The 14,663-nt window shown below is 39.3% G+C and overlaps 1 protein-coding gene across 1 annotated transcript in view; it reads right to left on the reverse strand.

Annotated features, from left to right (window-relative positions):
* VPS35L (VPS35 endosomal protein sorting factor like) overlaps positions 1–14,620 on the reverse strand; it is a 44,455-nt gene extending 29,835 nt beyond the window's left edge. The window contains exons 1-15 of the mRNA XM_030958068.1: positions 14,594–14,620; positions 12,666–12,765; positions 11,665–11,832; positions 11,230–11,352; positions 10,849–10,873; positions 9,762–9,838; positions 9,047–9,175; positions 6,442–6,526; positions 5,429–5,488; positions 4,783–4,879; positions 4,330–4,377; positions 3,202–3,295; positions 2,626–2,703; positions 2,132–2,254; positions 1,411–1,457 (exon numbers count right to left, since the gene is read on the reverse strand). Of these exons, the coding sequence (XP_030813928.1) occupies positions 1,411–1,457; positions 2,132–2,254; positions 2,626–2,703; positions 3,202–3,295; positions 4,330–4,377; positions 4,783–4,879; positions 5,429–5,488; positions 6,442–6,526; positions 9,047–9,175; positions 9,762–9,838; positions 10,849–10,873; positions 11,230–11,352; positions 11,665–11,832; positions 12,666–12,765; positions 14,594–14,610 (1,271 nt within the window). The 5' untranslated portion in view covers positions 14,611–14,620. The remainder of the gene's footprint in view (positions 1–1,410; positions 1,458–2,131; positions 2,255–2,625; positions 2,704–3,201; positions 3,296–4,329; positions 4,378–4,782; positions 4,880–5,428; positions 5,489–6,441; positions 6,527–9,046; positions 9,176–9,761; positions 9,839–10,848; positions 10,874–11,229; positions 11,353–11,664; positions 11,833–12,665; positions 12,766–14,593) is intronic.
* Positions 14,621–14,663: the final 43 nt, after the last annotated feature.

Here is a 14,663-nt window from a genome sequence, read left to right on the forward strand (position 1 = left end):
CTCATAAAACTCTGTGCCCTTCACTAGTGTGAAACAGACAGTTTGAATGCAGGGCAGTTTACCTTGAAGGAAATTCTGTGAAGTGCTTAAAATAACCCAGCAGCTTCTGTGTTTCTGCCTGAGCCTTAGTGGTCCCATCCCAATTTGACTGGAATTTGCATTTTATCATTAGACAAGCACTTCCAGGTAATTAGGTCTGCAATACAGAGAGAAGGCTGTCCCTTTTCACTTAGATGGCTGCAAAGTAGCTCATGGAACATACTGAGATTATTTCAAGATTTATATACCGATGCCTCTTGCTTTGCAGTACCTTGACTGTCATGGGAAGACACAAAAACACAGAACTCCCCTTTGAAAGAAGACTACTGTTTTAAACTGGGTTACTCAACTTCCCAATAAAAAAGACATGTCCCAAAAACATTTCTTTCAAAAAAACCCCATATTATACTCAACATTTTATTTCTTCAAAGAACAAACAGGAACAAAGAGGAGAAGCCCATCTTTACAGTGAAAAATGCTGAAAGTTGATTTCCAAGTAAATTCCACAAAACAAATCGATACCTATCCAAAACAATTTGTACATTCAGAGAATGTACAAATCATTTTTGTCTGTTCTATACCCTCTGATACAATACCACTTTCACAGCCTATTTTTAAAATCATGCTTTCCCCCACTCCTTAGCTCAGTCACAGAATGCTGGCATTCCTCAGCTAAGTGATTAACTTATTTTAGTTCCTCAGCTACTGCAGAACTGGACTGTGCAAAGCAATACGAAAAAAAATAGCAGAAAACTCACAGAACTCAGCCAAGCTACCCAATAAAATGCAAAGAGGAGCCCATCAGCAGGCCAGACTGCATTCACAAAACCCAGTCAGTACATCCAACTTTCAGACCAGACCATCCTCCTGAACATGACTATCCTGCACAAAGACTTCTAGGAGACATTTGAGATACTAATTTAATGTTGAAAAAAGCAAATCCCTAAGTATTACCACCTTCCAAAGGTTGCCAGCAGCTTTACAACTTCCCTTGCTGCATGCATGAATGGCCTGACTGTAGCCAGTGGAAGACAGGGGAAAGAAGGGGAGGAAAACCCAGAAAAGTGCAGCAAAACCAGGCATCAGAGACATGGCTAAGGGAGAACACATTAATGTCCTAGAGTTTGGCTGAGGAGCCAGAATGCAGCAACCAAGTTAAACTAATTAACTTTAGCTTGACAAGTAATCTACCATATTTCAGAATTCACCTCTGGAAAACAGATGTTCATAATCATGACTTAATAAGCTACTGGGAGAATGAAAGCTGCACTATGCATCCAAACTGTTTCCAAAAGAGGAAGAGAGAACATTATTGCAGGGACTCGGGGTACTCATTACAGACTCCTGTCTTCTACACTCTGCCACACTTACTTGTTCCCCAACTTCTTGCATCTCTCCATCATCTCAGTAAGCAGAACCTGGAACAATTATTTATTAAAATTAGTGAATAGAGACTTTGCAAATACATTCAGCTTTCTTTACTGTACTGAAATCTACTAAAAGCTGTTTTAATTATCTTTCCAATAGTCCTGTTTTACCCTGTATTTACAGCACAAAAAAACAATGGTGCAGCTAAACATAAAACACATCTTCTGGAATAGGTATAATGGCATTTCAATCAAAACCACCATTTTATGGAAGTCAAATCTGCAATCCTTCACCCATGCCATTGCTGAAGGTAATCACTATTTGCCAGCCAGGTCAGTTACCTCTGGCAGGAGTGGTGAAAACTCTGCCAGACTGAAAGAGATTGAAACAGCCTGTTCACTGTGTTAAGCTACAGTTTAGTCAAATCATTTGTATAGCTGTATGACAGAACAAAGGATTAATTCACTAAATAAACATTAAACTAGCTAAAGGACAGCAGGAAACAAACAGGAATACTGCCTCTGAACTTGAAGTGGTCACACCTGAGCTTTGTGGAAGCAAACAAACATTCTTCCTGTACAGCAGAGAGCATCAGACAGGCCTGTGTAGGCTCTTTTTACTTGCCTTCACACTCATGTAAAAACTGACTGAGGGGTTGTTTTTTAGCAGGCAAAATTAACTCTTCACTACAACTTTAGCATTGAGCATTACCATGTTCACTTACATCTGGAGCATGGTATGCAATACACTGTAAAATCCAGTCTATAGCAGGAGAATATAGGGTCAGATACAAAGGGATCTCCACACATTGCACCACCAGCTGGTTCTGAACTGTATCCCCATGGATCTGTTGAAATAAGAGACAAAAATGTGTTTCTGTGAAAAGGTATTTAATGGGAGATATGATAAACTGGTTAAAGTTTGTATATGAATGGAAATTAAACAGATCATAGCACAAAGATACAGATATTCTGAAGCATTCCTTGCAAGCTGGGGGAAAATATCAAGCTCCTAACATATATTATTCAAGTCTGGAAACATGCTGAATAGAGAAGTTTCAACTTACCAGAATGTAAGTAAAGTTTCCCATACTATATCTGAATACAGGAACACCCTTAATCTAAATTTGAGAACTTCTGAGATTTTTTTGAAGTATGTGGCAGTATGATTAAGGAGTGTATTTATATGATTTTGCAAATAAAACACTTATTTGCTTACTTGTTTAAATGTTAGGAGAAAGTCAAAGAAGTTTTTATTCAGGCTTTCTTTGAGTTGTGGTGCCACTTCCATCCCAACCTGTATTAAAAGAAAAAGACTTTATTGGCATCTATCAATTCTCCTTCAGAGTGAGATAAAAAAGCATTTGCTGAAGGATTACACCCAAGTCACACACATCAAATCAACAAACAGCATTGAATCACATGCTTTTGACTGATTATTTCCTTGCTTACTATTACAGTCATGTCCACTAACAACCACCCTGAGGCAGTTACAGCTGTTCTTAAACACCATCCTAACATCAGCTCCAAGTGTCTGTAAGCACTGAGGAAATCAGTGCCTACTCCAGTGCACTGCAGCAGCCTACAGCAGCACAGAAAATTATTCTTACTTATTACAAACACTTAAAGAGAGGTTCCCCATCTGTAAAACAGAAGAGAAATAATTTTTTGTTTGTTGAAAGGAAGAGACAGGCTGCTGACTAACTGAGATAAACGTGGCAGTTCCCTGAAGCAGTGGCAGCACTAGCTGCAGGAACTCTTTGGTACGGACCAGAGGAGGTAAATTACAGCCTACCCTGCACAGGTATGCTCTGGCATAGACTGCAACCAGTGGGTCTCCAATTCCTCTAATCATAGATGTTAACCGTGGCAGACACTCCGAAATGCCCCTGTTTTTATCAGAAATGAAAATGATTAATTTCTGGTTTTATCAGAAATGAAAATGAGCTTCAACAGTCAACAACAGAATTACATCCCCTACAGATAACTTCAGTAGCTGCCTTGTAGACTAAAAATTGAGCATGAGTTATAGAAATATCTATCAAAGAAAAAGGATAGTAGCACAAAAACTTATTTCATAAATAAAATTTCTGTGTACAGTAATACATGTGTTATATTCAAATTGCAGTATTTGCTATTCAGAACAAGACAAATAAAACTAAAAAGAACTCCTTCTCCAGCTTCAAGAACAGCAGAGCTATGGAAAAGCTGTAACTCAGTGTAAGGAAAGCAGATGCTTCAAGCAGAACTGGCAGAACTCTCCATGTCTCATTTTCCCACAGGTCCTTTTTGACAGAGCTGTACTAGTGGCTGGATATGAGGCCCACTAATTGCAGTAAAAGAACTGCTTTTTAGGGACAATAAAGTTGTTCCTGTAGTAGCAATTTGGCTTCCAACACTCATTTCAAAATATAACTGAAGGACAATTACAAGGGAAGGAACATTTTCTGCTCAGCAGCTGGCACTGTTTGGCAAAACATTAAACTTATACCAAAGTTTTCAACAGATAGTGGTTCATTGCTCCTAAATTATTTCTCCTACTCCATCTCTCCCAGTATGAGATCAATATTTTCCTTTCAGTTTTCTATCCTGTTTTTTTCCCCACACTCCTCATGTCAACAATCTCCCTTCCCCTCCACCCCCAGAAGCCACTGCTTTTCAATTTGCACTGGGATTTGGGACACCTGATGTCACATTTGTATATAGGTTTGAAAACTGAGAGCACTGCTGTATTTCAAAGTATACCACAGTTCACCTTTAATTTTTTCATGGTATTCTCATGAAAAATTCCAAAACCTCTCTGTACTGCTTCTTCTCAGTTCTAGCAAGACCCTACCCACCATTAATCACACACAATTAATTCATTTAATTAGCTCCCAAGTCTGCCCATTCCCTTCCTGCCCATACTTAACACTATTCTTACGTTTTGGAGAGGAACTTATTGCACTTCAGTATTGCTGCTTCCACATAACTACATTGAAGCCAAGTTAAGGAACAAAACTAAGGTTCACACCACTGAAAAACCATAAGCAAACATACACCAAATGGATATTGACCAAACTATTTTAAGGCCTTCTGTAATTAATGTCACTACACTTTGCTGATTTTCGAAATTTATCTACAGGATTTTGTTTCAAAATTTTTCACACCTCATCTCTGTCACTGCCAAGCTGTGACAGAGCCAATAATTAAGCATTCAGTTTACAATGAAACACGACTCAAAAGTACATTCAAAACATACAGCCTGAAACAAACAAAACAAAGCCAGTATAAACATCAGATCCTGTCGGTTTTATTGAAACAAACATGTTCACATTTGGAAAAATCTACAAAAAACCTGCAGACACACTGTGAGAGTCTCATTTGACAAGGATACAATCTGGGAATTAGTTCTCTGATTGAAGCAATCTTGAAAAACCAGTTTAAGCAAGTTTCTTTAGCTGTATCATTAACACTCTCTGGAGAAAAGTTATCTGGGGAAAAAAACAACCCAGAAATAGTTACATTCTTTCTGGAAACAAGTAACTTTTCTTGTTAGGTTTAAAACTGTATTCTCTTTCCATTCATCAAGAAGTTAAGTGCACAATAATAAACCGGGCAATACATTTGCTTTTCAGCTCTTTTAAGCAGAAGTCAGAGCTGAGAACATAACAAGAAAATATACAATCTTGTAGTAAATAACATTTCAGAACCTGAATTCAAGCACTTGGAGCTCGTCTCAGAGCTGCTACTGACAAATCCAACCTCTGCCCCTGCTCTTCCAAAATCAGAAATTGTAAAAAAAAAAGAAAAAACAAAGAATCTGTAACAAACATGTATACAAATCTATAAAGACAAGAACATACAAGAGAGATTTAAGCACTCAAATAGTTTATTTTAAAAGGCTAATATAAATTTTAAATAATACTATTGCAAGAAGGAGGAAACACTGAATATGGACAGAAACCTTGTCTGTATTTAACCTTCCTCAAGGTTGGCCATGTTTTTTTCCTGGAGCAGAGTGGAAACAAACACAAAGTTACCTGGCAGAGAGACTCGGTTATCCACACACATCGACAGAATTCTTTCATACACCAGTTTGCCTGGTTAAAAAAAAAGAATAATAAAAAAATCAAAACAAATTAACAAAGTGTAAAACACAAAATGCTGGTAACAAAGGTTCCCTTCACAACATACAACAAAATTAGATGGAAAAAACTCCCTAGAGCACTGACATTTTGCTGCCCTCTAGTGAGGCTGAAACGTTCAGTGCGATTTAGCACCTCTCACACTATAATATTCTCTGGCTCCCTGAAGTGCAGAGGTAACACACAGGTCAGATTTCTCCCAGGCCAGGAAAGGACAGCTGCTGTCCTGACTTTGCTGACTCTGGATATTATGTTATCTCTAGCAGCCTTCAGCAAGTAGGAAGGAGCACAAAGAGGAAGCAGGACCTGAAAAAACAATTGGATCTCCATCGTAGCATATCCTGCTGGCACCAAAATACACTCCAACTCTCAATGGTATTGTGAATATTTTCCAAAACATGGCAGAAAAATAAGAGAGTTACATGAAGTGGATGACTATTTCACTTACAAGTTCAAAAATATATTTAAAAAATCAGTAACGATATTCTCATAGTCCTTATTCAGCCAAAGAAAACTTTCTGACTTCTATTGTTCAAAATACAAAAATAATGACACATTGAGTCAAAAGGATGCTAAAATCCAAAATATTTTTATAATTACAGCATGTTTTTAATTTCAAAATGCAGAGATCATGATTTTTCCTAACATTTTGTTCTAGATATTTACTAATACATAAAGCACAGAACAACAAAATGAAATATTTTTCTCTTAAGGACTTTGCTTTGGGAGATTTTTTGCAATTTTATACCATGTTTATCACCAGTGTCTAAATGTTTATGTTGGAAATATTCCATGTTAAAACTAAAAGTAATTTCAGCCCTTTTTGGATAACTTTGATGCTTTCTAACATTACAAAAAAATAATCTTATTAACATTTGGGTAGTAAGACTGGCACAGTAGATACTTACCAAAAGTATCAAGGATATCTGTAATTAAAACAAATTTGCTTGGATAAAACTGGATTACTGTTGTGTCTGAAAGAAGCTTAGAACACTAGAAGGAGAAAAAAAAAACAAAAACAAAGAAACATTTTTAGAGGCCAACACAAGTCTGTGTTTTTACTCCAGAAAAGCTGGATGAATATTCACAGGTGGAAAGGGCCAATATGAACAATGAAGCCATTTAATTTTTTTCCAAGATTAAACTGGAGTCAAAAACTTTGGCAGAAGGTTACTCACAAAAAAACCCCAGCCTCTACCAAAGGAAAACAGGTGAATGACTGACTGGGGAGAGAAATCTTTGTCCTTGCTTAAGCCAAATGTGGCCTCTACCCCTGAGTCTTCTCTGGTCTCTAAGACTGAAAAAATTTTCTATGAGCTCCGTCCTTTCTCTCTCCTTCGCCAGGAGACAGTTCTTCAATCTCAGTAGAATAAATAAAGTCTAAACTTTTGTTACATTTCAAAAATCCAGGAAGCAATCCAATACCTCACAAGACTGCTCTGTTTAAAGAAGGAAATCACAACATTTGAAGATGCTTAAACAAGGGGCACACTCAGTCTTTTTGCTTTATTCATCAGGGTAACTTGAAGAGTGCACCAGAAAGACAGGTGAGAGAGCATTTACATGCTACAACCAAAGCAGAATCTTGCCTGCTGTGTGGTCAGTCACCTTCAAAGAAAGGTACCTCAGCAGCTGTTTAGGACCGACACACAGCACAAACACTTGATTCCCATTTTTCTTAGAGCTCACAGACATAATCAACTTAGTTCAGCTTACTCTAAGTAGCTTAGCATACTCCATCTTGACAAGTAAAGTATCTTGCAAAAAGCCACTTGAGGAATCACAGAATCATAGAATTGCTTAGGTTGGAAAAGACCTTCAAGACTGTTGAGTCCAACCTTTAAACCATCACTGGCAAGATCACCAATAAAAAAGATCCCCAAGTGCCACATCTACACATCCTTTAAATACTTCCAAGGATGGTGATGCCACCACTGCCCTGGGCAGACTGGTTCAGTGATTGAGAACCCTTTTGGTGAAGAAATTTTCCTAACCAGAAGCTAAACTCACTCCTCCTACTGCATACTAACCAGTCTGTAATAATAATGACCGACTATGTATAAAACTACAGCCTGATGCCAAGAGAACTGCTCAGCTCTCAGAGGATACAACACTCTGCAGGAAGAAGCACAACAAGTAAAGTTCAGTGAGGGTTCTACCCTATCCTGTTTTATAACTACAGAATTATTATCCTTCATGAACATTTTAAATTCATTAATTACACAAGTATCCATTCCATTCTTAGGCAGTCTTTCAATCAGTGATGAGCATCTGCAGCATTAAGTGCAAAGTGAACAACACTTCAGCAGAGATAAACACATTCAGCTTTGGTACCACTCTCCTAAAAGGAAGCACTGGATCCCATGTCAGAAACTGTATTATTTCAGAATTGTTTGTGAACCAGTTGCAAAAAGTATCAATGCACAGATTATCACTGCATTATCACACACACATATATAAATAAATATAAATATATATATTTCACACAAAGCACTGTAAGTACAGTACATCCCTGCTGCTTTGCTTCTCATCCAAAGACCACAGTCACACTTCACAATCCTATATATGGATTTTTTAAAATAACAATAATAGTGCTGATTTCATAGTATTACAATAGTACATTAGTCACCCTAGGTCACATATAATTGTTTGATCTCACTTCATTAATGTTTCATTTCCTTTTTCGTCTTTACCACAATTTAAGCTGAAATTACTTCAAGCAGTTTTCACAAGAGAATCCAGAATGACCAAAAAATCCCGACTTTATATAACCCCACTGGATGACTATGAGCATTACATCAGTTTTACAGCTTTTAAGGATGTCATTATCTCATCTGTCCTCTGCTGCACTCTGCCTCTGGCCTTTTTTAAAGGCCAAGCCAAACAAAAGAGCATTTAACTGTCCTATTTCCCCATGCCCTCCTCAAAGCACATCACCCCAAATGACCCAAAGGAAGACCATGGACAAGTTCTCAAACAAACAAAAACAAACCCCATACACACAATTTAAAAAATCTGGAGCTGTTTTTGGTAGCTTGCCAAGGTCCTAAATCCCTTTATTTAATTGCCCTACTAAGTTTGGATGGGTAAAATGCTGATGTTCAAAAAACCATTCTGGTAGTATTTGTAGGGGGCAAGGGGCTGAAGGGGAAGAGGGCAGGAAAGGAAATTACATGTCCTATAAAGAGCTGATCATCACTACATGGTATTTGTTCTAACTACCCTTAAAGCAGGTAACATTTCCACATCTGTCATTTGGTGACTCACTGACAATTCCCACCCACATAACCTAGTCAAAACCAATCTGTAACAACAAAGCTGAAAATCCAACTACTGTCAGAAGTCATAAAACTCTGGAAGAAATGTGTTTTAGAGGAGAAAAAAAGAAAATAAAAATAGAAAAAAATAGAAAAAAATAGAAAAATAGAAAGCCCTCTTTTCCCAAGAAGGAAACTGGACAAGTTATATCACCAAACTCACTGGTTCTGCGTAGAACAAAAACATAAAACTGACCTGGATGACTATTTTCAGAGCTTTTACTTTCTGATCAGAGGACCATGCATCCTTTAGAGACTGGTTCAGTTCTTCAATTCTGTTCATGTAATCCTGCTGAGTCAAATTCAACAGCTCTTTCTGTGATCCCTGGCAGGAAAACACAAACCCTCTTAAGAAGAGCAGGAGGGAAGGAAGGAGAGTGCTGTTATTATAGACTCAAATCATGTCGTGGAGGAGAATCCTACAAAATTTATTACAATTTCCCTTCAGGTCTTAGGAAAGTAGGTTATCAAACATCTCACTTTTGCACAGTAAAATACTGCAGCTTGAGAAATAACTTCAGTACTCAGTATTTCTATCAAGCTCATAATTGTAACTGAAATTAAACTCAGGTAGACATATGCAGTTTCTGCAACAGGGGCAACCAGAATTATCAGATGTTAAGACTATAGGGCTCCACAAAGTTTTACAGCAGTAAGAAGGTAAATCAACAGCAACAGATCAGGTAAATTTTCAAATCACAACTTCTAGTGATACAAAAATATGATTCTGCCCAAATCCTGTAACAATAAGGATTAAAATGACTAGAGAATTCCCACAGAAAGCACATACTTATCTAAATACTGCATGTGCAGAATCAGGACCTTTTTTTAAAGGTTTCACAAAATATTTTTATTTTACAAATTTCTTTCACTGTTATAATGATCCTGTAATTTCATCAGAACTTTCTCACCTCTTCCAGATCATCCAGTTCTTCTAACCTTGTCCTCACTTTTTCAGAAACTGCTGAACCAGTAGTGGTGGCTTTTCCTGCAATGAATTAACGATTTAAGTTTCTTTAAAATTTAAACACTGGGACTTCTAAAGAGAAACAAACCCTGAAGGAGCCTGACATGGACCAGTCAGCTTCTGTGACAGAAAACAGGTGGTTTGATTCCTTTAGTGACTATTCCTGAAGACACACATCTAAACACACCTACAGTGCATTCACTTTGAACAAGGGCAATGAGTAGGCAGAATTGAATATGAGTGGATTTTTCTGCAAGTTTTACCAATAAGAAAAGAATCACCAGATAGAACCATAGAATACTTAAGGACAGAAAATCTCTGTGGAGGTCTGCATCCAACTCTCTTCCTCAAAGCAGGTTCAATTCTGAAATTATAACAGTTGCACAGGGTTGTATCCAGTCAATTTAACAATATCTAAGGATATAGAAGTCACACTCTGCCTGCTCATCCAATTTCAGTGTTTGACCATTCTCATTGCAAAGAAGTGTTTTCTATTTTTGCAGATGCCGAAATGCTGCACGTTTATTCATATAGAAAAATTCTGATTTACTATGCTATGATTACCTAGCCAGATTCTCTTTGCTAGAAAACACAATAAAATATTTAACATCTGGTTCTTTTTTAAACACCCAGCATACAGCTGAAATCACTTTCATGTAAAGAGAATAACTGAACAAGTTCCCAAGGGACTTGTTTGCTTTTCTGCCAGCTAGCAGAAGAGTTGATAAACATGATCCTCAAAACATCATTGCTCAGTTTAAATGGAAGAAAGTTCTAAGGTACAGTGGAAGGCAGTGCAGTGAAATAATCACAAATTCATCAGCCCATAGGAATAAAAGACAAGGTGGTCAGGTGCCTTATTTCCAATAACTATTTTAAACAAACATCCAGGCTTCTTATCCACAAAAAAGCAAGGACCATGATGTCAGAATGGAGGAGGCAGGAAAAAGCATTTCAACAATTCTTGACCACAAACCTGTCACTGCACCCTGCCTCAAGCAACCTCTGTTACTGGCAAAGAAAGTGCTCACCTTTTTCAGATCCCATGTACAGATTCTGTGAGGAAGCAGAAAAAGCAGACTGTTAGAAAACATGGACTCACTAGCATTCCAAGAATGCACAGGGTAATTACACTGCTAATCAACCCTCTAATCATTTAGAAGCGGATGCAAGACTAGAAGTTATTTGGATGGTTACAAAAAGACAAAGTGATAACTTCTAAATATCAAAAGAATGGGACTCAGCTCTAAAACAATCTTTACAAGTGAGAGCTTATGATTCAGTTTTCTACAACACGAAAACTGAAATTTAGAGGACCAGTATTTATCCATGAAAGAATTATAAAATAGCAATATCCAAAATCCATTAAAGGTCTAGTACAAATAAAAACAACTGTGGCAGCCACCACTTACAATAGAAAGCTTCTCTGTTGTTGTGTATCTAGCAAGGATTTCACCACGTTTGCTTGACCATGGTTCAAAGTCACTTCCCACTGCTGAGCTCTCATCTTTGTCCCGTTTCCTTCGTGCACCATCCTGTTAGAGGAGTACAAGTGCAAAAGTTAAATACAGATCTGGGAAAAGAGGAGAAGGCTGATAAAGGTCAACTTAATGTTTCAAGTGCTAGCTGATCCTTTCAAAAGTTACAATATTTTTTAAAATCCATATTTAAATAAATATGTCAACATAAAACAGGTAAATAAAAAAGACATTTCTATTAATATGATATATTTCTTATATTAAGCTCTTCACTGGTGAGACAATACATTTTATCCAGGGTTGGCTTTATGGTTTTGGCTTGGTTTTGGTTTTCCTTTACTTAGTTGAGCTAGCAGCCCTCAGAGTTACCGTGGGAGGAGCAGCAGTCACAGGATCTGCAGCTGCTGCAAACAATGACAAGGGATCAGTGCCATCCAGCACGCTGCTCAGCGGGTCCATCACTGAACTGGAGGAAGAGGAGGAGGTAGAAGAAGTGCTTCCCTTCCTGTTCATCTTCTTTGTCTTGGATTCAGTAACCTAAAGAAAAATGCAGAACTGTTAAACCAAAAGGCTTTCTCTTCCCTCACTTTTCTTTAATTCTTTTTCTTCCCCCCCCCTTTTCTCTGAATGTGGAGGCACTCACTCTTCAGAAGAATTTCCACTGCTTTTCTTTTTCCCTTCCAATTCTAGGTCTACAAAATTGTAAGAACAACCACTGTGAATATCTTTCTGGTACCCTTCCTCTATTTTATTAGGTTTGTCCCTGTCCTCCCAACTCTTTCTTGCTATTTAATTTCATCTTTACTTTTCCTGTACAAGACTCAAGCCTGGAACATCAAATCCATACCTCAGGCCAACATCTTCTCTCCCTGCTGACCTTCCTGGGCAGAAGCTGCTGCCCATTTATCATTCATTAGTGGATAACTCATCTCTTTGAAGCTGAGTTTTTTCTGAACATCTTTAAAAGCCTCTTACACATCAAAGAAATTATAAATGTTTTAAAGTACACAGCTGACTGGAAGCTAACTCAAAACCAAACCTTACATCAGGCAATTATGCAGGCCATTTGTAATGAAACAATCTGATTTTAAATTTATCCATTATTCAGCATTTAATGCAACCAAGAAAACCTACAAGCTGGAGGTGCTGTATTTGTCAGGAGACTGTTTCTGACACATAACAGCACCAGAAAACTTCTGTGAAGGGCAAACAGAATAAACCTTGATGCCTCTAAAACAGGCCACTAACACAGAAAGCAACTTCACAAGTACCACCAGCAACCTCAAAGCCTTTTAAAGTAACAGATGTAAAAAGAGGAACACAATCAATCTGAATTCAGATTCATTTTCCAAAAGCATAAACAAACTCACTGTAATGGGTTTCAGTGGATGGTAATCACCAAAATCCAAGGGTACAGATTCCAGCTTGCACATTTCAGATTCTGACACATAGTTCCTTGATCTTGCATGCCTTAAAAAACAAAGGGTGAAGGGAAAGTATACATGGATATAAATAACCACATACTAATAGAGAAGCATATCCAACATCTATGCTTATTTACCAAAAAAAGCATACTGAAAAACAAGCAAACATAAAGATCCAAATTTCTCTCTACTGACATAACATAAAACTAAAACTGGAGAAATTTTACTTTCAGCCATTCAGTTGTACTTTTTTTAGTCTTTGAAACATGCAGAGCTGCTAATTGTTCTTTTCTGTTTCATTCAAGATCCTGAGAATGTTTATAGCACATCCTCAGCTGAATGAGGAAAATCAGGAGAGATCCCAAAAAATTTTTAATCAGACTCCTAACAAAAGCAAAGAGCACTTCCCCCCCACAACACACATCCTTCCCACTAGAATTAATCCAAACTTCCAAATAATTCCATTTCTACTCAAAGCCATAACTCATTTGGAAGAATTTCAGCAGCACTAAGCAGCCAGCTCTTCTACAATAACATGTCCAAGTTTCCTTAATAAAGAATTACAAATTAGATAATTTATGGTTGTGCCACTCCAAGGAGAAACTTTTGATATCTAATGAGATAGAGCAGAGCAAGAGAAAGAGTCCAGTGAAATCTACATGCTTATTTGTTTTCTTGATCTCCAGTTCCTTTTCTTTTTGCTATTGTCCCATTGTTCAATGATTCTTCTTCCTCATTTGCATCATGGGTTAGTCAGCACCTGGGTGGAAAATCTTCAAACTCTTTCTGGCTACACAATTATAACATTTCTTTAACTACTGAGAGCACTCTCAGCATCCCCAGGCCAAAATCAACTGCATTCCAATTAATGTAAGCACACTGGGCAAGTGCATATGGTAATAATATACACATGGGAGTGAATAGGAGCTGCAAACCCTGCAAATAAGTCTTTAAAAAGTACATTTTTGTGGCTATTCAAGTGATAAGACAGCTTGTAACAGAGCTAATACAGAAGACAAGATCAAGTTTGCTCCAGCATTATGTTCTGCTTACTTTCCAGGGAAAGGAGATCAAGCATTCCTTTCCTGGCAACAGCAGTGCAGCCAACTTTTGAGAGAAAATAAAAATAAGAATCCGGCCAAGCTGGGATTTCATGCTCTGCATGATTACACCCCTGCTTCAGCTGCTCTTTTAACAGTGGATTTCAACCACACATGAGCACCACTGCAATTGCCACCTGCACTCTGCAATTGCTACTCTGCACCTGTGTATTCCTAAAGAGCCTGTGAAAGAGAACAGAGGCTGAATGCGCTGGTACCGGTAAATCCCCAGCAGGAGCCCTCCAGCTCCCCCGGCGCTGCGGGGCGGGTGGGCAGCGGGCCCGCGGTGACCCCGCCCGGAGGCGGCGGCCGGAGCGCTCCTGCCCCGCTCCGTGACAACACCCTGGCGAAGCCAGCGGGGCTCGGAACTGCTTCTTATTGTAGCGGGAAATAACGGGAGCCCAGCGGCCGTGGCGCCCCCCCGGCTCACAGCTGCGGCTCCGTCCCGCAGCAGGGCTCAGTGTAACGCCAGGGTCTCTGTATGTGATATGTACCCTTGGGCGTCTCAGACTGCAGCGCCGGGCTGAGCTCCCACGGCAGCGCCCCGGCTGTCCCCGCCACCCGCGGGGGTCCCGGTCCCCTCAGGCCGAACTGCCCCCACCCCGCGGGCGGAGAGGCCCCCCACTTTCCCCTCTGGCACAGCCGTGGCCGCCCCCGCCTTAGCCCCCCGGCTGCGAGGGTCGCTGAGCATGACGGCAGCCCTCGCCCAGCCGTGAGGAACCCGCAGCCCCCCGAGCCCGCCCCGCGAGGCACAGGCGGCTCCCGGAGCCTCACCAGGGGAACGCGGCCATCTTGCGCCGGTCACATGACAGCGCGCGCGGCCGCGCCTTCCGCCGGCAGCCCC

The sequence above is a fragment of the Camarhynchus parvulus genome, chromosome 14 (assembly GCF_901933205.1).
Source record: "Camarhynchus parvulus chromosome 14, STF_HiC, whole genome shotgun sequence".
NCBI classification, from domain to species: domain Eukaryota; kingdom Metazoa; phylum Chordata; class Aves; order Passeriformes; family Thraupidae; genus Camarhynchus; species Camarhynchus parvulus.